General features: G+C 36.4%; 1 protein-coding gene across 2 annotated transcripts in view; it reads right to left on the reverse strand.

The window, feature by feature from the left end:
- ZBBX (zinc finger B-box domain containing) overlaps positions 1 to 16,695 on the reverse strand; it is a 110,986-nt gene extending 94,291 nt beyond the window's left edge. Inside the window, exons 1-5 of one of the 2 annotated variants that reach the window (XM_059685970.1) lie at positions 16,613 to 16,695; positions 14,142 to 14,255; positions 12,430 to 12,520; positions 4,254 to 4,302; positions 3,004 to 3,113 (exon numbers count right to left, since the gene is read on the reverse strand). In XM_059685970.1, coding sequence (XP_059541953.1) covers positions 3,004 to 3,113; positions 4,254 to 4,302; positions 12,430 to 12,520; positions 14,142 to 14,255; positions 16,613 to 16,680 — 432 coding nt within the window. In that variant the 5' untranslated portion in view covers positions 16,681 to 16,695. The remainder of the gene's footprint in view (positions 1 to 3,003; positions 3,114 to 4,253; positions 4,303 to 12,429; positions 12,521 to 14,141; positions 14,256 to 16,612) is intronic. The other variant, XM_059685969.1, reaches the window with a different exon arrangement.
- Between the last annotated feature and the right edge of the window lie 5,247 nt (positions 16,696 to 21,942).

Raw genomic sequence — 21,942 nt, forward strand, 5'->3', positions numbered from 1 at the left:
TGTGTAAAGATGTTATTGCTATTATATTTATTTCTTCCATTACATACCTATAGTGAAGTCCAAGGAAACTGGGACAACCATTTGTCCCAGTTAAGATTTAACTCAGAAAAACTAATTTGTAAACAAATTACTCTCATATCAAAATAACTATGCTAGCTAGAATGTTTTATATGTGTGTTAGATGAATGTATGTATGTAACCTTTTTTAATAAATCATAAAACAGTAGGCAGCATCAGGCCAAACTTCTTGACCTGGTAAAAACTACACAGCACCATCTCTGGGTGAAGACCACTCCAATGTTAGTTCTTTTATCTTTCTGTATGGATTAACAGGGTACACTTAGTACCTGTTTCAAACGGTATGCATACAATTTGCCTCTAAAAGGCCCCATGCACTTCCTTGAATGTACTCTTTCACTGATGCTTCTCCAAATATGGTTTTAAAAGTATTTTTAGAAGATTCCTCAAACAAAATTATTTTTAAAAATATGGATAGAACTGCCTCAAAATGTCAGCAACGTTTATGACTGGTGAAATGATTATGGACAAGGATACATTTATCTTTCAAATTCTTTACGTGTTGAAATGTAATTTTTAAGTTTAGGGATAAATTGAAAAATGTGAGGTACTGGTATCTATAATGGTACCAAGCAAGACTGAAAGTGAAGAGAAAAGAAAATGGAATTTTTACTGCAATTGAAAGTACTACCATGCAGTTGTACAATCATTTCAACACTCTTTCCACTATGACAAAAAGCAGTAGAAATGGCTAGAATCCCTCATTTCCTTGAGTCGGCCCAGGTTAAGAACTACTGGTAGTGCAAATAAGAAATTATGACAAGATGGTTCCAGCTCACTTTCCGTTTGACTCTCTTTCATTTCCTCCCTTTCTGGTGCCCTCCACCATTCTCCCCCTCCTTGCTCTTTCCCTTATCAGGGAACTGTAAGCCTAAAGCATTTGGGGCAGATTGGGGAGAGGTTGACCAAGCTCTTCTGCCTTGTACTGGCCAATGGTGGGCTGAAATGTGCAATATAGTGATGCTTCTCAAACTGTAACGAGCACATGGGTCACCTGGGATTTTGTTGCAATGCAGACTCTGGTTCAGGAATTCTGAAATGCCACCTGAGATGCTGTTTTCTAACAGGCTCCCAGGTGATAGATACCAAGCTCTCAGCTGCATGCACTGAGTAATAAGGCACTAGAATATATAAAACATAGGAAAGTAGACTAAGCTCTTATTAAAAATTCAATAGACCCTTTATGCCCATTTTTTAAAAATTGTATTATAAGTCCCCATATGATGACATAGTTACCTACAATAATGTAGACAGATTTATCATATATAAAATGACTAGGCCAACACTACAAAAAGGTTAAAAGAGTAAGAAATATGTAACTATAATGAAACTAAAAAGAAAGGCTAGAATCAAAGAACAATATTCACAATGCTTAGTGAGCATTTACTCACTGTTCTAAGGGCTTTACATGTTTCATCTTATTTAATCCTCACAACAACTCTCTAAAGTGACAATGACCATTGTATCTCCAATGTGAAGGTGATTAAGAACACAATGATTAAGAATTTGTCAAGTAGCATAATTAATAGAGCCAGAATTTCAACCCCACATTCTGGCTCAAAGCTTAAGCTTTTAAGTACAACCCACCTTACTAATCATTAAGTCAATTATTATCATTAATTGCAATACTCATCATTTATTTATTTAAAAGATGATAAAACCTGCAATCAAATAAAAGCCAATATTTTTAAATGTCTGCATGTTCAGACAATGTGAATACTTAATGCCACAGATCTGAGCATTTAAAATAGCTAAGATGGGAACTTTTAAATTATGATAATTTTTTTAAAGTTCATGAAATTGACACCAATGAAAAGTTAGTGAGCTGTCAGAAAGCATTATGTTGGGGGCTTTTTTTAAGTTCGCTTTAGAACTTTTAAGGAAAGAAAGAATAAATGTCATTGGGGGAGGAAGACTTGCACATAAATGTGCACAGCAGCCATAGACGTAATGGGGGAAAACAGAAACAACCTAAATGTCATTCAACACGGGAACAAACAAATACATCTTGGTATATCTATACCATGGAATACTAGTCAGTAATACAAATGAACAAACTACTGATAAATGTAACATGAATGACTCTCCGCATGGAGCAAAACTTACACACACACGCAAATATTTACATACACAGGGGTGAGCAAGAGTAGGTTAACAATAATAAATAAATATATAATAATACAAGAATAAACTCTGTGTTTTGTTTACTCACACCTGTAAACCTCCTTAGCCCACCCCTGTGTACATACCTTATAATTCCATTTACATGAAGTTTTAGAACAGGCACTACTAAGTGTAAGGTGCTAAAAATCACAACAGTGGTTGCCTTTGCAGTGGGGATGAATTGGAAAAGGCAAAGGAAACCTGCGAGGGTATTCTGTTATCTTGCCGGGATTGCAGGCATTTATAGGAAGGTGTCTAGGTACACATTTAAGATCTTTCCACTTCAGAGTAAGTGAAATATACCTCAATTAAAAGAGAGGGAGAGAGAGAGAGAGAACGAGAGGAGAGAATATGATGACAGCAAGGTAACAAACTCTTCAAGTGTTACCATAAGGGGCACAGAGAGAAATGTGGGGGGCAAAGGAGGATGTCTGCTGTAGCTTGGTTTGGGTTGTAGGTGGAAGATACTGGTGTGTGTGTGTGTGTGTGTGTGTGTGTGTGTGTGTGTGTGTGTGTTCGCGTGAGCACGCGCTGAACCAAGGCAGAGAGAGCAAGTTCAAGTAGTGCCTCACCCGGGAGTGAGAGGCGTCGTCTCAGTGCCCTGTGGGCCTTCCCCAGCAGCAGGCACACTCATCCTAAGGGGCACAGCATGCACACTTCACAGTAAGAGTCACAGAGGGAAAGTATGTCGCTACCACAGCAAGGCAAGTATCTGAGACCACGTGTAAGTTCTACTCCCGTATCTCAGTAGAGTGTGCGTACCAGCAGAGCAGCTTTGTTCTCACACTGCCCACAAACCTTCCCTCTTATCTTGGGCTTCTCTCTTTCAGAAAAATTTGCCATTTGATAATTAAGAGCTTGTCTCACTGGCTCTGGAAGAAAAAAAAAAAGTCAGATTAATCACTTTCCAATATGATGTTTAGATTTCCGAATGGCCAGGTAATTAATGAAACTGTGCATATTTCTAAGTTATCAAATACGGTTTAAATACTAGTTGGCCAATATGCATGGCATGTAGCCACGCCTAACCCTCCCAGTAGGCTGAGGGACCCACAGTCCCCTTCCTGTGACCGTAGGGCCACACATATTCACCCATATCCACTCTGCTTCAAATTCCCTTAAACTGGGCATGTACAATTATAGAATGTAGTGAGTGTGAAAAACTATGTTCTTGCCCAACCGGTGTGGCTCAGTGGTTGAGCGTAGACCTATGAACCACGAGGGCACGGTTCAATTCCAGGTCAGGGCACGTGCCTGGGTTGCAGGCTTGATCCCAGTGTGGGGCGTGCAGGAGGCAGCCAATCAATGATTTTCTCTCATCATTGATTGTTTCTCTCTCTCCCCCTCTCCTTTCCTCTCTGAAATCAATAAAAATATATATATTTTTTAAAAACACACTAAAAAACTATGCTCTTGATAGAATAGCTGTGGCATTCTGTCACAGCTCCAGATCAAACTGAAGCCCACACAGAACTTCTATACTAAACATTATACATTTCTAGAACTTGTTCTGCCAAATCATCTTAGCCATTCAAATCAAATGTGTTTGCCCTCTATTAAAAAGTCTTATTTTATTTGGAATTATTGTATATTCAATATTGATTTAGGTTTTTGTTGTCAAAATATATTAAAATATAAATGAATTTTTCAATATTGCCTTAATTTCCTAGAGTAAATTTTAATTTATAATTTATACTGCCAAATTATTATCCTAGTTAAAAGATTACATTAATAAACTTTAAGGACCAGTGCTATGAAAGTCCTCACTGTGAAAAATGCTATATTATAATCATATTCTAAGTTGATATTCTTTGTAAATAAACGAATCCCCCCTCCACTACAAACAAGCATATATAAAATGTATTTTGAGTATCAAAGATAGAGAGTCATCATTTGAGGGTGTGGAATCTTTATATTGCATAAATAATTCTAGCACTTTAATTTTCTATGCAATTCAAATGTAAAAGAAATTATATCTGTAGCAACTAATAATACAATGGTAAACTGTTTACCTTGAAGCTTCTCCTTCAGTAATTTTAATCTCACTTTTCCAGGAGAATGCTATATCAATGAAATAGATACTATATGTTAGGTATACATTCTCTTATTCAAAGAAAGTTTAAGTCATTACCAAAAATAAAGTTATAAAATTTTGGTGCATCTTGAACAAAACAAATGTTTTGAAAGAATAATATAAAATTAATAGATCCTCATTAAAGCATAAGTAGACCTTGTAATTAAGTTGCTACAAATTTATAAAAAAGAAAATAAATTTTGGAAATATATAAAAACAGTCTTTTAAAACACCATAAATTATTATGAGACTAAATTATCTTATGTTAAACAAATATCATTATATATCACCAAATGATTTTACGAAAGCACTGCTATTCAAATATTATAAAAGCTTTTCTAGCTCTGATCTTTCTAAAAAACACAGTCTAATATTTGCATATATTGGATCTAAACTGAATTATGACTGAGCTACTCTGCTTATATACTGTAGGAGCCAATATTATTATCTTATTTGACCAATTTAGAGGACCACATATTTAAGCATCATAGACTTAACCTCCAAATGTATTATTTGTGATCCTTGACTTTCCCAATTGTAGAAAAAAAAAGGGTAAATAAGACTAACTGCTAAGTATTTCAGATGAATATTCACTTAAAATCCTGGGATCTTAAGACTTAAATATATAACACAGACTGGCCAATTGCACATATTTGCCTTGGTCATTAAAACAAACATTGGAAGTACACAGGTAAACATGGAGGAGCGTGCACAGCTACACAGACAGTGTCAGTTCATGCCTACTCTTCAATTTGCAATTTGCAAACTCAATTGCCCAATTTGTACATGAGAATATGGGAACAATAGTTGCCTCTATGTCGATGGCTATACCAACCAACCACAGTCATGTGAAAATTTAGGCCTAATTATTCTCAGTGAAGCTAGTGGTTTTGCTTCAAAAGGGCATTTGTTATTCACATTCTTTAAGTAGCTACTCAGATGCTATGTACCAACACAGCAAAAAAGAAAATAGGATTGAAATAATCAATTCTTAATGAATATAACTTTTATTTTTAAATTTGTAATATTATAAAAGTTACAGATAAATTAATCTCAGGTTTACAACCAAAGTATCCAATATTTCTACCTTAATGATATGTCTGAATTGTAACATGATCAATGTGGTTACAGGCTACCCGGGCAGAGGATTTGCTAAAGCAAACCGAAGCTATTATTAGGGATATTTTATCCTTTGTTTTTAGTATGGTAAACAATATTTTTCTGCTCTATAATATGGTCAAACTAATTTCAAATGACTCAAACTGAATAAAAAACATTTCAATGAAATATTTTTCTAGCTGCTATTTTTAGGCAAATAGAATTTCCTCCTAAGATTGATTTTTTAAAATATATTTTTATTGATTTTAGAGAGAGAGGGAGAGAAACATTAATGTGGGAGAGAAATGTCAATCGTTTGCCTCCTGTATGCACCCCAACTGGGGATGGAACCCACAACCTGGGCATCTCCCCTGACTGGGAATCAAATTGGTGACCTTTTTGTGCATGGGGTGATGCTCCACCAACTGAGCCACATTGGCCAGGGCTTCCTAAGTCTGGTTTTTATCTGTTTGAGGAAGCATTGAGGGTGGAGTAGGGCTGGACTAGCGATACCCCCAACACACACACACACACATGCATATATGCACACACATGCACATATATATAACTATATGTATATGCATATATATGTATATCTAAATAACTGAAATTCAATACACTAAAGCCTATGCCTTATTAACCCACTTACCTTCCACCAGCAGATGTTGAAGGGGTGCCATCAGGGACCAGGGCAGTTTAGTGGCTCTATCACACAGACATGCCAGTTGGGCAATTGGGGTCAGACTGTGCTGTCATCAATGGCCTCCCTGGCATTCGCAGATGCCTCCAAACTCCCTTCAATGCCCTCATCTGCCATGCTGGGCCCACAATCCTCCCACGAGCCACCTTTACAAATATTCTTAATCCAATTAGCTACTTGACCTTTGCCATTCTCTACTGTTTGTCCTTTTAGGCTCCTCTGCTATTCCATAGAGCCCTTATGAGAGAGTCATTTAACTATCTTATGCTTTAAATCTTTCAAAAAACTCTCTCTTCCAAAAGTTCACATTACCTGGACCCACCTTTCCTCTGACACAACCTCTTCCACAGAACTTTCTGGGGGAACTAGGTCCATTTCTACTCCCTTTCACTCACCAGAAGAAAAGTGTTTTTTTCCCTGTTTGCTCCTTAGTGCTGTCATCATTCTGCCTCTACTAAAAGTTATCCCCACCCACTTACTGCCTTTATTAATATCTAGGATCTCCATCCACCAGAACATCAGCAATCTGCCCAGTATTTCTCTCCATCATATTTCTGGGTGATGGTCGAGGAGACTACAATATCCATGTTCAACTGACACCCGAAAGCTGAAACCCTCCAACATACTGACAAGCATGAGCATCTAAATATCTCTTTGACCATTATGACCAAACCTTGAATGTAAGTGGCAATCCGTATGGCTGATCCTTCAAACTCACGAGTTCCGCAGTGCTAGCCATGATCACCTTACCTCCTTCCTCTTAACCCCCATACCTGCTACCGCTGTGATGACATAATACTAATTGGGTCCCTTATAAATCCATGCTGAACAACCTCAGTGAGCTCTTATGGCTCTTCAGCAATCCATGTATTCATTTGCTGCTAATCCTCAATCAAGATTCCCACAGTGGATACTCCAAACCTTCTCCATTCCAAAAAAATTAAATTCACCCCATTTTCCTTCCTTAATCTGAGCAGATGGTCTTACCTTCAAAGTTACTAAGAATGCTGAGGTCTTCCCAGGCAGAGTGTTCCACAGCTTCCTCTGCCTCACCCCCTTGTCAAACAGAACCTCTAAAATGTTACCTTTACCGCCACCTGTTTGCCCGTCCATCTTTCTGGTCTCAGAAAAAAATGCATTCTTCTTCCCTTGGTTGAGTTCTCCTTACTGAGCTGCCTCTTCAAAGATGACACCCCCCAGAAACTGGCACTTCCCTCCTTTGCATCTTTAATCTTTACTCCATTTTGCGAATCCATCTCTCAACTACAAACTGACTCACCTCTACATCTAATAATGACCCAATCATCAAACCAAATTCAGTGTTTCTAGAAATTCTCATTCCCCATAAATAGACATTTTAATGTGATTTTCAGTTGATGTTACAATTGGTTTCACACCCAGTATCTCACACATTGCTAAAGACTCTGCGAAGTAATTAACAAGTATCATTATGCATGTTTACCAACATAGTGACAAAAACTCAGAAAGGTCAAATGACTTGCCTGAAAATCACAAAGCTAAATGAAATGAGTGAGGAATTTAGTCTAAACAGGGTTTCTTGATGTTGGCCAAAATACTTCTTTGCTAAGAGAGCTGTCCTATACTGTAGGATGTATAGCAGCACTCCTGGCCTGTAGCCATTACATACCATTAGCAAAACAAACAAACAAACAAACAAACAAACAAAAACTCTCATTAGTGAAATCAAATGTCTCCAAACATTGTCAGTGTCTCCTGGGTGAGGGGGAGAAACTCTGGCCTAAAACTAGACTCAAAACCTTTCCACTACACAATGTATCAGACAAGGTTGACTTCTCCATATTTTCTAAAAACACCCTCCTTCGCTTTCCCCTTCTATGAAATTACATTATTTTGATTCTACTCCCACCATCCTTTCTCTCCTCAGGCTCCCTACACTGCAGAACTGGCGAATTATCTTAGAGCCAGCCTGCGAGCCTGCCTTTCAAATCCTGGCCCTGATGCTTGACCTTGAGCAAGTTACTCATTTGATGTTAAATTACTTCATCTGTGGAACTAGAAAACTAACCGGTGCCTTTTAAGAGTGATATAAGCACTTAATGAGATAAAACAGACAAAGCAGCTAAACTGTTGACTGGTGTAAAACAGCGAGTAAATATTCAAGTTCCCTTTGCCTCCATATACCTGGAGCTTTCCCCTTCACACCTGCCCCTCCTGAGCTTTATCCTTTATACCTTTGTTCTGCTTTTTATAGATTCTTAGGAACCACATTTACTCTCACAGCTCAGCTTCTACGAACACATGAGAATTCAAATAAAAACTCTGAATATTGCCCTAGCCGGTTTTGCTCAGTGTTTAGCAGTGGTTCTCACCCTTCCTAATGCCGTGACCCTTTAATACAGTTCCTCATGTTGTGGTGACCCCCAACCATAAAATTATTTTCGTTGCTACTTCTTAACTGTAATTTTGCTACTGTTATGAATCGTAATGTAAATATCTGATATGCAGGATGTATTTAGGCGACTGCTGTGAAAGGGTCATTCGACCCCCAAAGGGGTCATGACCCACAGGTTGAGAAGTGCTGGGAGCATCAGCCCGTGGACTGAAGGGTCAAGGGTTTGATTCTGGTCAAGCCCCAGTTGGGGTGGGAAGCAACCAATCAGTGTGTCTCTCTCACATCAATGCTTCCCTCTCTCTCTCTGTCTTTCCCCCTCCTTTCCACTCTCTCTAAAAATCAATGGAAAAAATATCCTAAATCAAATAAAAACTCTAAATCTCTGAAATTTGTTAAAAGGGTTGAACTTAAATGTTCTCACCAAAAAGAAAAAGAGAGGGAAATACGTGAGGTGATAGATTATTAATTAATTCAGCATGGCGGGGGGTACTTTTACAACATATATGTATACTGAATAATCATATTGTACACTTTAAATATGTTACAATTTTGTCATTATACTTCAATAAAGCTGGGGGAAAGGAAGGAAGGAGGAGAGAGAGGGAGAGAAGAAGTTCTAAATCAATATCCCAGAACTCTTTTTCTAACTTCTTTCTTTATTCTATCTCCTAAGGCTGCAATATCAATTATATATTTGATTTCTTCCTTTCCTTTCTCACTGCTTTTTTAGTTCCATATATCCTTTGTAATTCTTCTGCTACATTTTAAGTTAGACTCTTCTCATCAGAATCTCTAGATTCTTTTAAAGATCTCTCTGCCTCTATAACCATTGGCCTCCAAAGTAGCATGTATGCACATCTGAGGGAGCTCAGGAATAGAGCAGAGAAAACCAAAGAAAGATCTATTTATGTTCATATTATCCTTGATTAATATCCATATTATACTTTATAATACACATGATATATTAATATACAAATATATGTGTGTGTATATATACATATATGCACATATATACATATATGTAATTGAATTCTATTTATAAATAAAGAGTTCATGGGCACAAAGCTGTGCTCAAAATATATTCTTTATTAATGTAATGCATGATCAAAACAGTTTGGATATCATATTTGCTCTATATTTATAAACTTAAAATGCACTGGATATCTGAACAAAATGAACCATCATAAAGCATCACCTTAATCTTGCTATCCTCCTGCTCCAAAGCTGTCAGGGAATTCCATTCATCCAATGAAAAAAAATCAAGAAGCCTGAGTCTGTTATTTAAGGCTTTCCCTCCTGTCCTAGCTCACCTGATATACTCACCTTCTACAGCACCCAACCCCCCAAGCTTTCATCCTTCAACTCAATTATGAAGATTATGGGGACTAGCATTAGGATTTATTCATCACTGTTTTCTTACAAACACATCTAGTAGACTTTCAAATATTTGCAGAACTAAACTATTATTTCTCAAGCACAGATGGCTATACACTAAATAGTTATGGCAAAAATTACATACTGATGTTTTCTATAAATATTTTATATGTCATTGTCTTCCACATTAGATGAGGATCTCCTGGAGAACAAGGATAATTCACTACATGACAAAGAAGGCACTTAATAAATACTAAAGAATAGCCTGGCTAGTGTGACTCAGTGGTTGAGCATTGACCTATGAACCAGGAGGTAACAGTTCGATTCCTGGTCAGGGCACATGCCTGGTTTTAGGCTCGATTCCAGTAGGGGGCATGCAGGAGGCAACCAATCAATGAATTTCTCTCATCGTTGACGTTTCTATCTCTTTCCCCCTCTCCCTTCCTCTCTGAAATCAATAAAATATATTTTAAGAATAAAAATAAATACTAAAGAATGAATTAGATAAGAATCACAGAGTCAGCATTTTTAATACATTATATTTGCAATAGCATCCAAAACATGGAATACTATATCTCAGAAAGATAATAAAAAATGGAAGGTGGGTTATCAACTTTTAATCCAAAAATTAAAGAAACATATTTCAGAAATATAAAATGCTTTTTCAAAGCCAAAAAGTTTAGAAGCACCAGCAACATGTTTGTAGATGTCAACAGCCCAATGAAAGTTTAATAACAAGTATATCAAAATAAAAGCTATATAAGTTAAAACTCACAAAGTCATGGATCTTGTACTAAAGAATACAGAAACAAAACAGTTTTCTTTATAGAAAGGCACTCATCTGGCTTTAATCATACATATAATACAATGTTATTTTATAATACACTAGAGGCCTGGTGCATGAAATCCATGAGCAGGTATGGTCCCTAGGCCTGGCCTGCGATCAAGGCCATCTTTCCTGGCTGCCGGCAGCCGGCCCGCCACCCACCGCCACCCACCTCTGGTTCCACATTCACCATCTTGTACCTGAGTTGGGCCTGGCCCAGGATATCCTTCGAGCCTGTGTAGGAGGCTGTGATCCCCCCAGTGGAGACCTGTTCACAGGAGGTGCTTTTGTGTGGAATTTCTGTCATGGTAAGGGATGGGGTGTGGGCCCAATGCCCGAGAGAGTTCCAGGGGGCCAGTGGCGCTATCATGGTCATTCTGGTCACACCTGAACATTCACTGTGTTTAATCGCTGGAGGATTCTACTTGCAGAGTCCTTGGGCACGACAACCCATCCCACAAAAAGGTGTCATTAGCCCTGACCGGTTTGGCTCAGTGGATAGAGCGACGGCCTGCGGACTGAATGGTCCCAGGTTCGATTCTGGCCAAGGGCATGTACCTTGGTTGCGGGCACATCCCCAGTGGGAGGTGTGCAGGAGGCAGCTGATCGATGTTTCTCTCTCATCAATGTTTCTAACTCTCTATCCCTCTCCCTTCCTCTCTGTAAAAAATCAATAAAATATATTTTAAAAAGAAAAAGGTGTCATTAGATTTCAGGTTGCATCACCACTGAGGAGGGTAAGATCAGGTGCTTTAAGCAGAGGACACGGAATTCTGAACAGGGTTAGAATTCAGCAGCATCAGGAGACAGGTTCCTCAACAACCCACCTAACCAACGCCTGCTACCTTGCTAAAGGCTTCTCCCTCCCCTTCAGAGAGCAGGTGGGGAGGAGTGAGGAGCAACTGTCTGCAGCTGTGGGCAAACCTGTGTCTCGACTGCAGGAAAGGATACCAGCTGGCCAGGGAAAGAATGCCAGCTGGCCGTGGAGAGGGACCAAGAGGTTGGCCATTCCCGCCAGCTTGCTGGTCCCGCCCCCACGCCGCCACCCTCTCCTGGGTGATTGGAGCCTGCCAGCCAGGGGAAGGGACTGAGGTTGGCCAGCAGGCCCAGATAGGACAATTAGGGCCTGCAGGCTGGGGGGCAGCTCCTGTGTTGAGCGTCTGCCCCCTGGTGGTCAGTGTGCATCATAGCGACTGGTCATTCCACTGTTCAGTAGATTTGCATATTACCTTTTTATTATATAGGATAGTAAAGATCAAGTAATTCTATAGCTGGGAAACCTGTAAGTAGTTTTCCCTCGGGTATCTTCACAAATACAATCAACAGGATATGGGTAATAATTATTATTTAAGCAGAACATCAACATATTAAGCAAATGTGATATAATGAAAAGGCAGAAAAAAATCTGTCCCTTTGTTACATCAAATAACCTGCATATAGGACCACATAGTTCTATTTCACATACTTGAAACCAGAACTGAACTGAATGAGAAAAATTAGTTTAAAAAAATTCAACTTAAAGTGACTTTCTAAATATCAACTTGCAGATGGAAAACAAAAACATATCTGTATATGAAAGTTCTATATAACCTATAAAAAATTAATCAAAATCTAATAACATGCAGTTGTTAAAACAAGAACAGTAAGTTCTCAAGTATGGAGAGGAATGCAAGACCCGAAAACATAATTTATATATATTATTGCTTAGCAAACTGCTTGAGAATCAAATAGTATTTTCTTACCTTAATAACATTTCTTTTATTTTGTGACAGTATATGTGACTGATTACCCAATTTTCCCACTTTTCCAGATTTCCAGTGATAGTCACTTGACCTTCAATACATATAAACAGAAAATAAAATGTAATAACTAAACACATTTCTCCTTTTAATGAAAACAAATATATTTTTCCTATTTCAGGAAATGGAAATTCAGTTTTTAGCATGTAACAGACCACCACAAAATGAAAATGAAATATCAATAATGCCACAGCATCCTCGGTAATTCTGAAATATAGCTCTACCATATTTGGAACTTTTGAGATAAAATGAATAAAAGTGAAATGTCCAGAGAGATGAAGTATTCCATTTTTTTTTTTTGGACATTATAATGAGTATAGATAGCTTGGCTGATTTATAGGAAATTTTACAGATTGTCATGCAATTTTAAAAGCTAAGGGTTCACACATGTAAAGAGGAAAAGGAAGTAAAACAATAATAAAAAATATTCAGCAGATCTACTAAGTGATTAATTCCTTATTAAAACGTAAAATGAGCTCCCACAGTGAAAGGTAACAGAGAGTACAAAGAAGGCAAACTGTTTGCTCTACAGTTTAGTTTTCAAAGTACCTTTGAGACTCACATTTTTTTTAAGTCAACAGAGCAGGGAGTTCAATTCCCACTTAAAAAGTAATGAGACAAAATCTTGCGCAAGGTCACAGACAATGAATAAGAAAGCCAAGATGAGAACACTGGGCTTCTAACTTCCTAACCGGTAAGTGGCACATTCTCATTCTGGTGACAACATTTACTATCCATGTAACCTCAGTAAAGCATTTAATTCTTCTGAAAACTCAGTCAAGCTTCAGAACAATTTTAAAAATATCTAGAAAAGGTTCCTCGGCTAAATAAAACAGACTCTTGGGGGCTGATTACAGAAGCTTTCATTCACAGACACATTTGTGAACCCCTGAGAAGTCCAAAGCAGTGAAGTTTCAAAAAATAAAACTGGTAATTGGATCCTTAAGAGAAGAGCAGCAAGATACACAATAAACTTTGTCAGCTGGGGTGACATACACTATTGAGATGCCTTGTTTAAACTGATGTTCTGGTCATTAGAAAGGGTGTGTGCAGGTGTCATCAATATTTTTCAAAGAGATAGACATAAAGATAAATTCTACTGAAACTATAATAAACAGTTGAATTTTCTTTTAATAAAATTTCAGCTAAAGCATACTGGTTTAAAATATTTCAGACATACTCATGGTCTTGAATAATTCTTATATGTGTATGTACATGTAAACACCTGCCCCCCAAAGTTTTTTAATAAATAATAATGACTCTAAACATAAAGTAGCAATCTTGTATTGATGGCAATTTTAGGGGAGCAAAGGGAAAGTTCTGTATCAATGTCCTGAAAATTCCAGACTATAAATGATTCAGAAGAAAAATAGAAGAGAAATAAGAACATGTGAGAGTAAATAAGGTCCAGAAGATACAAAAGTAATGGTGATTTCAAAAAGCAACATGTCTTATATAGGAAACACAAATAGAAAAGAAAAATACAGGGGAAATTCAATATTGCAAACAGGGGAAATTCAGTATTGCTTGATCATCAGGAAAAGCCAGAAATTATTCATTCAGGACAGATCTTTATTGGAATGACAAGAGTACATAAAATAGTTCTTCACATAATTCAGTTTATTCCTCTGAAATTATCTAAAAACATCACCTACTCTCTTTCTTCTTTGTCTTTGCTCCTTGTTGATTGGAACTCTTGTAGTTTCTTTTCCATCTCATGGTTCTCCAACTCTAACTGCACTTTCTCCATCTTCAGTTCTCGGACATTTCTGAATCAGATTTAAAGGCAGAATGTTCATTTGGGATAAACCAACAAAATCAAAGCTAAGTAATTTTATGTCAACTTTTTCTTTTAAGCAAAATTATGAGTAATAAATAGTGACAAAGCATGTTATATACTTTCTTTGTTCTTTAAAATATGGTTTCTAAAGTTAGCATTTACTTTCTATTTAAGCAGGTATTTCTGCAAATCTTAGGCTTTTATGTTTCCCATTGCATTGCTAGAGGTTTTAAATCATAATTCACTTTATATATGAGCTATGCCTTTATATATGAACAAATATCTATGGTACACAATAGAAAACAAAGGAAAATTATTTTTAACTTTTATACTGTCTTTTCTCTAAGGATTCAAGTGTTTTTGAAGCACAGTGTTTAAAATAAGCACTTTTTCTATGTAAGCAGAATACATACTTTTGCTAAATCTTCAGTAAATTTCTATCTTTGTGTCATACATATAAAAAAATTAAATATGAAAAAGAAAGAACAGAGCCTGCTTGGAGAAAGCACCTATTAGTGTTTTGGTACCGGACCCGTCGAAAAGGTTAAATGGGAACTGAGACAAGCACCACCAATTGTTTCCTCTGAAGAAAAACAATAAGAAGATAAATTTTTAAACAAGAGCCCCCTTATAGATTTGATAATAATATCTGAAGCCCACCAAGCTTTTGACATAGCCATTTCCTTCATTTTACATTCTATTCTCTAGTCAGCATGTCATTGGGCCTAAGAGCTCACCTCGTTGTCTATCTTTTATTACCTATGATGAGTTTAAATCTCTATTTTCTGTATTACATGAGTGGCTTACTATAATCATGTAGCATGGGCACCCACACATGCTATCACAAGAAACCAAAATAAGAATAATGAAAATCAGAAAAGAGAACTAATTTATAGAGATGGTGAGGAGTCCTAAGGAGCAAGGGAGCCAAAGGTATGTCCCCAAATGAACACAATCCAGGGAGATATATAAAAAGTGACAAGAGGAAAAGGCTGGCCAGAGGGTTTAGGGAAGGTGGCAAAGATACTGAGGGAAAGGCTTGTCTTCATTATATCTGCTCTACAAGGCGTAATTCAGCCCCTACTACATACCATACACTCACTGAATTAGGAATAGAATATGAGACCCAATGGAGCTTCTAGTATAGAGAGGAACACAGACAAGCATGAGTGTAATTGAGATATAGTATGATGGTGAGCTCACTGGAGGTGTACAGGGAGGTACCTGAGCATACCGAAAGGGCACATATCCAGCCCCTGGAACTGTAGGAACAATTATGTTTACTAACATCCTCTACAAGGTACCTGAGGACAGATTATGGCTTCCTACTTTTGTTTCCACCATTCCTAGAACTCTGAATAAATGTTTGTTGGATGAATGTTTATAAGTATGCACACACAGACTTGGAACATATCACTAAAATCAAATGCACATCCCCTTCTCTTTCAGCAGAATAAAGGGAAATTGGTAATACCAGCAATTGCATACCTCCCCTCCCCACCAAAAAAAAATAAAAAATGTGAATCCTTATCAGGATAACGCCATAAATTTGTATCGCATTTTCTAGTTACACAATACTTTTACAGTAAAGGGAGAATTAGGAAAGCTCTGAAGACATTGAATACCATAGGACCATTGATCTGGATTAGGGAACTCAGAAACTAAAATTAAAAACCCACAGTCTGTTCCCAACCTATGCTAGCTGGCTCTTAGTGATATTGGAGAGGAAGATCTTGGTTATTTTCAGGGACTCTAGATGATCTCAAAGGCAAACAGGATACTGAACTTCTGGCATCCCTGCCATGTCATGAAATTCCCAGGATACCCAGAGCTGACTGGCTGTGGCTGAATGCATCTACCAGGCAATCTAGGACAGAAGGTATTCTTCCTGAGAAACGTGAATTCAACATAGCATCTTTTAACCATGCAAAGTGTTCAATTAGTGAGGACTTTCTTTTTCCTGTTAAAAGGTCAATCACCCTAATAGTCTCCTTAATTTTTAGTTTCTTTCAGTTTTTCTCAGAGAAATATCTGTTTTATTTTATTTTATATAAGTGTCACAAAAATAATTGTAACTTTCTGTTATAGTTTTAATAGTTAGTAAGCACAACCTTCATTTATAATGTTTCCCTTCTATTCCTGGGGATTAAATATTTTATTCCTTACTTTTTAAACTATTATCAGGCCAACTCTCTTATAGATGAACATAAAAGCTGTGGAAAAATAGAGATAAGAATTCACAAATTTAGAGTTCAACTCTAAACAGCCTTATGTAAAAATGCTTTCAGTTAAAATATACAAAAACTTTAGAATTATTTCTCCCTAAGTAAATATGTATGCACTTACTTATATTTTAGCTTCACAGAATGTCCAGGTTTTCCCCATGGAAGAACTACAAAGTCTTTGCTGTTCATGATAACTGTCTTAATATTTTCTAGAAATTATTGTTATTTGTGGAAACTTCTGAAAAGGCAACAAAGACAAAAGCATTATGTCAGTGGTAAAGAGGTTAACTTACAAATTTGAAACTACATATAACTCAGAAACTGTTAGGAGAGAAAAGCCTAAATCAAAGGTTAAACAACAACAAAAAATTATATGTGGTAAATTATTATAATTTATATACATTTACATACCAATAAAGTTATAAATACAACATTTCTGATGGAAATAAAATTTTACCAATAATTATGTAGCAAAAGACTATAGCAATATTCAACTGAAAGTGACGAAAGCATTCATAAACACAAGTAGAGTACATATTCTGGCTCTTTCTATGTTAAGGTTATAAAAATATATATCATGTATTTGTTCTCATCCAAAAATAACTTCCAAGGCTAAATATAGTGAAAAAAGATACAATCCAAACTTAAAACTTCTTTTTTTTTTTGCATATATGGTCATGTAAGATGAGAATTAAGGTATATAATGATTACCCCAAGGCATTTTAATATTTTCATTTATCAAAGAAAATTTTAATGATGCTCTTAGCCTAAGGTCATAAATTAGCATTTTTAGAAAGAATTTTCAACAAGAAATGAAACAAAATAGATTTTCTGCCTAACTCTATGTTAACCAGAAAATTAAATTATTCAGAACACCCTATTTCCTGAGTATCCCAATTATTCATGGTCTTATAATAATTTACTCTGCAATGCTGAATTACTGAATCACATGCAAAACTATTAGATTTTTATATGAATGAAAATTTCCAAATACTCTTTAGAAATATTAGAGGCAATATCATAGAGTCCTTACTCTTAAGTGCTCAAACCATTTGATACTATCAGTTTATATATGTGTGCTTATATGCTCAAATCCCTATAAATATTTGTTAAGGCTGTGCTATATGCAAAGTACTGGGCTGAAAGGCATGAAGGAGTCAAGGCCCAAGAATATTTATTGTTTGGGCTCAAATGGCAGAGAGTCAAATACGGTATTTAATATGTAAAAGCTATAAAACAAGGTGGAAATGATAAGGGCCACAGAACTTATATATATATATAACAATGGAAGATATATATATATATATATATATATATATATATATATATATATATATACTTTATATATATATAATGGAATAAGAGAAAAGAGAGAATTCTAGCTGACTAGTATTTAAAGTATAGCTATAAGTAGAAACAGGGCTTATATGTGATGATATGGATTGAATGATCATTCTACACTGTAAGAAAGTACAGCTTTTAAATGGGGACTGACTGCTTCCATTTGATTGATGTATAGGTTACATGAAGGGGGAAAAGTAGGCATAAGTTTGGAAATGTAGGCTGAGGCCCAATAATGGGTGGCTTTATATGCCAACATAAAGCTTTTGGAATTTGTTCTGTAGCTTAGGAGAGTCACTGAAAGTTTTAGAGAAAAGAATAGAAAATAACACTAGAAGCTTTGCACAGACTTAAGAGTAGGCATCAGAATATGAATAACCAAATGGGAGGTTATTGTGACTTCAAAGTCTACAGAACCAATTTTAAGCAATAAAACAAATTTTTTTTAAAAAAAAAGTCTACACAACCAAATGACTATTCATTGTTGTTCTTTAGGGAAACATAATTTCAATGATGCAACCACTGATCAAAACATTTTTGGAATGTCTCTTTTGAAACCGTTTCCAGAATCCATCATACCCTCAAAAACACACACAAATCTATTTTATTGTGCTTCATTTAAAATAAAAATGCCCAGCAGAAGCAACTACTTTGTTCACTCAAATCTAGTTTCAAATAACCCTACCTCCAAAAATCAAGTCTACCATGAAAGGGTAGACTTCTACAACCTTGGAGGAAAGTCTGAAGGAATTTATTCTTTGAAGATAACTACAAAATGAAATTTCACAAAATAATTTTAAATTATAAGCAGTGTAGTGAGTGGTTGCATCATAGGAGTATGTATATTTCTGCCTTTGATCAACATTTATGTAGCTGCTCCTTTGTGATACCAGTTACTGGTACTGAAGTCACAATGGTAAATAACATGGTATCTTCCCTCAAAGAACTCACAATCAAAGAGAAAGGCACACAAGCAATAGCAATACCATGGGACTTTCCAACAGAAGGACTTAGGAGGAACACCCAACTCAGATTCATTTCTCAACCACCACCTCCTGTCTCTCAAAGCTAAAATTGGTGTCAAGAAGAACTAAAGCTACCACAGGAACAGAAACCTAGGATTTTGTTTGCTTTTGGGGAGGATGCATCTTCTTTGTAGGTAAAATCTCTCCTTTTTATCAAACAGAGGCTACAAAAGCTACCTTTAATAAAACCTCCAGGAATAATCCTGCTTCTATATCCCTTTTTTATTATAATCAAGAAATCCAACTATTGGACCCTAGTCTACTGTTGGTAAGTTTTGCAAGAAAAGTAATACTTCATCATTATCATTATCATTAAAAAAGTAAAAGAATCCACAGTTAATGTGTCTAATTAATTAAAATAATCTACAGTGCCCTGACTTTATTTATGCATTGAGATATACAATTTTTTGTGTATGTACATATGCATAAAGCGGATCTGATACGGAAAGACTGAAATGAATGGAAGAAAAGTCAGTGAATTTCATTAACACGAGATGATTCAGATTTATATCTCTGCTGATAATGTGATTTAACCAATAAATGGCCTTATTCAGAGGGCATTTCACTTCACTGAATGCAATTAGTAAGGTTTCTTCTCAATTGAATGTTTTATCGAGTCACACACATAAGCCAATTTTCTTGTCTGGAAAAAAAAAGAAAGACTGTAATTGTGAGTCATTCTGCTCTGCATGTTTCCTTTTGTAAAACCAACAGAGAATCAGTCACCTTTGTTGGGACAGCAAGGATAGAACAATGTCATCAAGAAGAATCGCAAAGCACAAAACTTCAGTTGCCTAATCAGGGGAATGCAGATAAAATCCCTGTGATGCAAACCTCCGCCTGTCCTCTGGTCACTCATTTTTTGTCTTATCATTAAATCCAAAAAGTTTAGTAGTTATTTGGGACATTTTCTAGTAACCTGATTCATTAGGCTGCATCATTTTTCTGTCCCCAACCTTGTTCTTGCCCACACATTTACAAACAATATGACCCCAAATTGTCCATGATGGTTTGATGATCCTTCTACCTAGTTCTCATGCTGAATGCAACCCAAGCACCAAGGCCTGCTGCCATCAGATGGAAACAAGGAAATGAGGATGAGCTATACATCTAAAAACTCAGAGCATTCATCAAGAGTTGCCCAAGTGGTCCAACAGGCATGGCTCAGTGGTTGAGAACAAGACCTATGAACCAGGTCACGAATTGATTCTGGTCAGGGCACACGCCCAGGTTGCGGACTGGATTCCCAGTGTGGGGTGTGCAGGAGGCAGCCAAAGATTATCTCATTGCTGCTGTTTCTATCTCTCTCCCTCCTTCTCTGAAATCAACAAAAATACATTTCACTAGGGGGATGAAGGCATGTGCTGGGGGGTGGGAGTGGCCAGGGAGAAGTCAATAGGGGAAAAAGGAGACATATGTAATACTTTAATCAATAAAGAATAATAAATAAATAAATAAATAAATAAATAAATAAATAAATAAATAAATAAATAAATAAAAGAGTTGCCCTGGTCTCCAAGAATTTACCATCAGGACACTGGCGGAATGGGAGGTTTAGGGAAACATTGTTTTTAAGGTGGGCCATTTTGCATAACTGAAAACATAAGATTAGTTGCTTTTTCTAAAGATTCAGATAATCTTAAACCCGAAAGGTTAAAAGCCAATAAATCAGGATTTTTTTTATATTAGCACATATTCTAAAAGGGTCTAATAAGCAAGCTCTTTTGGATGGATTAACATGTTTAGCATGTACTTAGAAATCAGAGACCTAAGCAAGAAATGTTAAATGAAAATACATATTAAAAATAGTAGCTTTAAACTGTTAACAGAGTTGTAATTTTAATATTTTCTCTGATACCATTATTCCAGATATATATATTTTAAATATTTTCTTAAAAATCTAAAGAAAAAGCTGATAATACGTAATCCCTAGCATAATAACTTGTGCTTGCGTGTACTGCTAATTGAATGCATGGCACTTCCTTCTAGCACAGGCCCTGAAAGCAAAACAAGCCTTGACTTTCTCTCTGCACTCACTCCTTCCACCAGCCCACCCAACTGAGTATTAAGCTTGGCTCAGGGCTTCATGTTACCCAGGTCACCCATGGTTCATATTCTATGTGCAGGCTCCCTTGAGAACAACTGAGAAAGTTTCTTTAGACAGCAAGGGGCAAGATACCATTTTAAAATACTTTCCAACTAAAAATGAAAATATTAAAAGATACTGTGTTTAAGTTCAGAAGACTTTGTGTCAGAGTGATCTCTGAGCTTTGCTTTATCCACATGATGAAAATGGTGAGGATCCCACCCCTCAGCCCCCATTTCCAGGATATCTGTGGCCTGTAAAACAGTGGGCTCCTAAGGAACCTCCAGGGAGCTTGGGGTACAGAGAGGGGGGTAACCTTAGAAACTACCTTGCAAAGGGAATGGGGGGATCACTAAAGGCTCTGCTTTACCCACAACTTCTCTGATTTTATCTATTTTACATAATGAACCTCTGGGTCAGATTTAATATAAAGAAACTCTTTTATAGCTTAAAAACATTTTGAAAGGCATGACAGTAAAGTAATATACAATTATTATTAATCCTGTATTAACTAGAAATATCTGATTATAAATAGCAATAAAAATATTAAATTTATAAACCATAACTTTCAGAAAAAAAAAGCTTTCATATATAGGGTATCCCAGAAATATATATACACACGTTGAATGATTATAAAGTCAGTGTACATTAACGTATAGTTCATCTTCAAAATTTAAAAGAATCTACAGAAATGATTTTTCTTTTTTGCCAATGCCTTTTTTTCAAACTGATGAGGGTTCTGGCCAGGCATTGCTGATAACATGAAGCAACAGAATCACAAACATCAAGAATCATTTCATTAGGTATTTGTGCCCCGCAATTCATTAACTGATGACGGTTTTGTGCTGTAAACTTTACCTTTTATGTTTCCCCTTAAAAAAAGTGTAGTGGATAAATTTCCTTTGTTCAAAACCTAGTATGGCTTCACTCATTATTTCAAATCAGTTAAATTTGAAAAGAGTGAAAATTAAATGAGTTATCAGCTGTTAAAGTGTGTGT

Source organism: Myotis daubentonii, chromosome 3 (genome assembly GCF_963259705.1).
Source record: "Myotis daubentonii chromosome 3, mMyoDau2.1, whole genome shotgun sequence".
In the NCBI taxonomy this organism is placed as follows: domain Eukaryota; kingdom Metazoa; phylum Chordata; class Mammalia; order Chiroptera; family Vespertilionidae; genus Myotis; species Myotis daubentonii.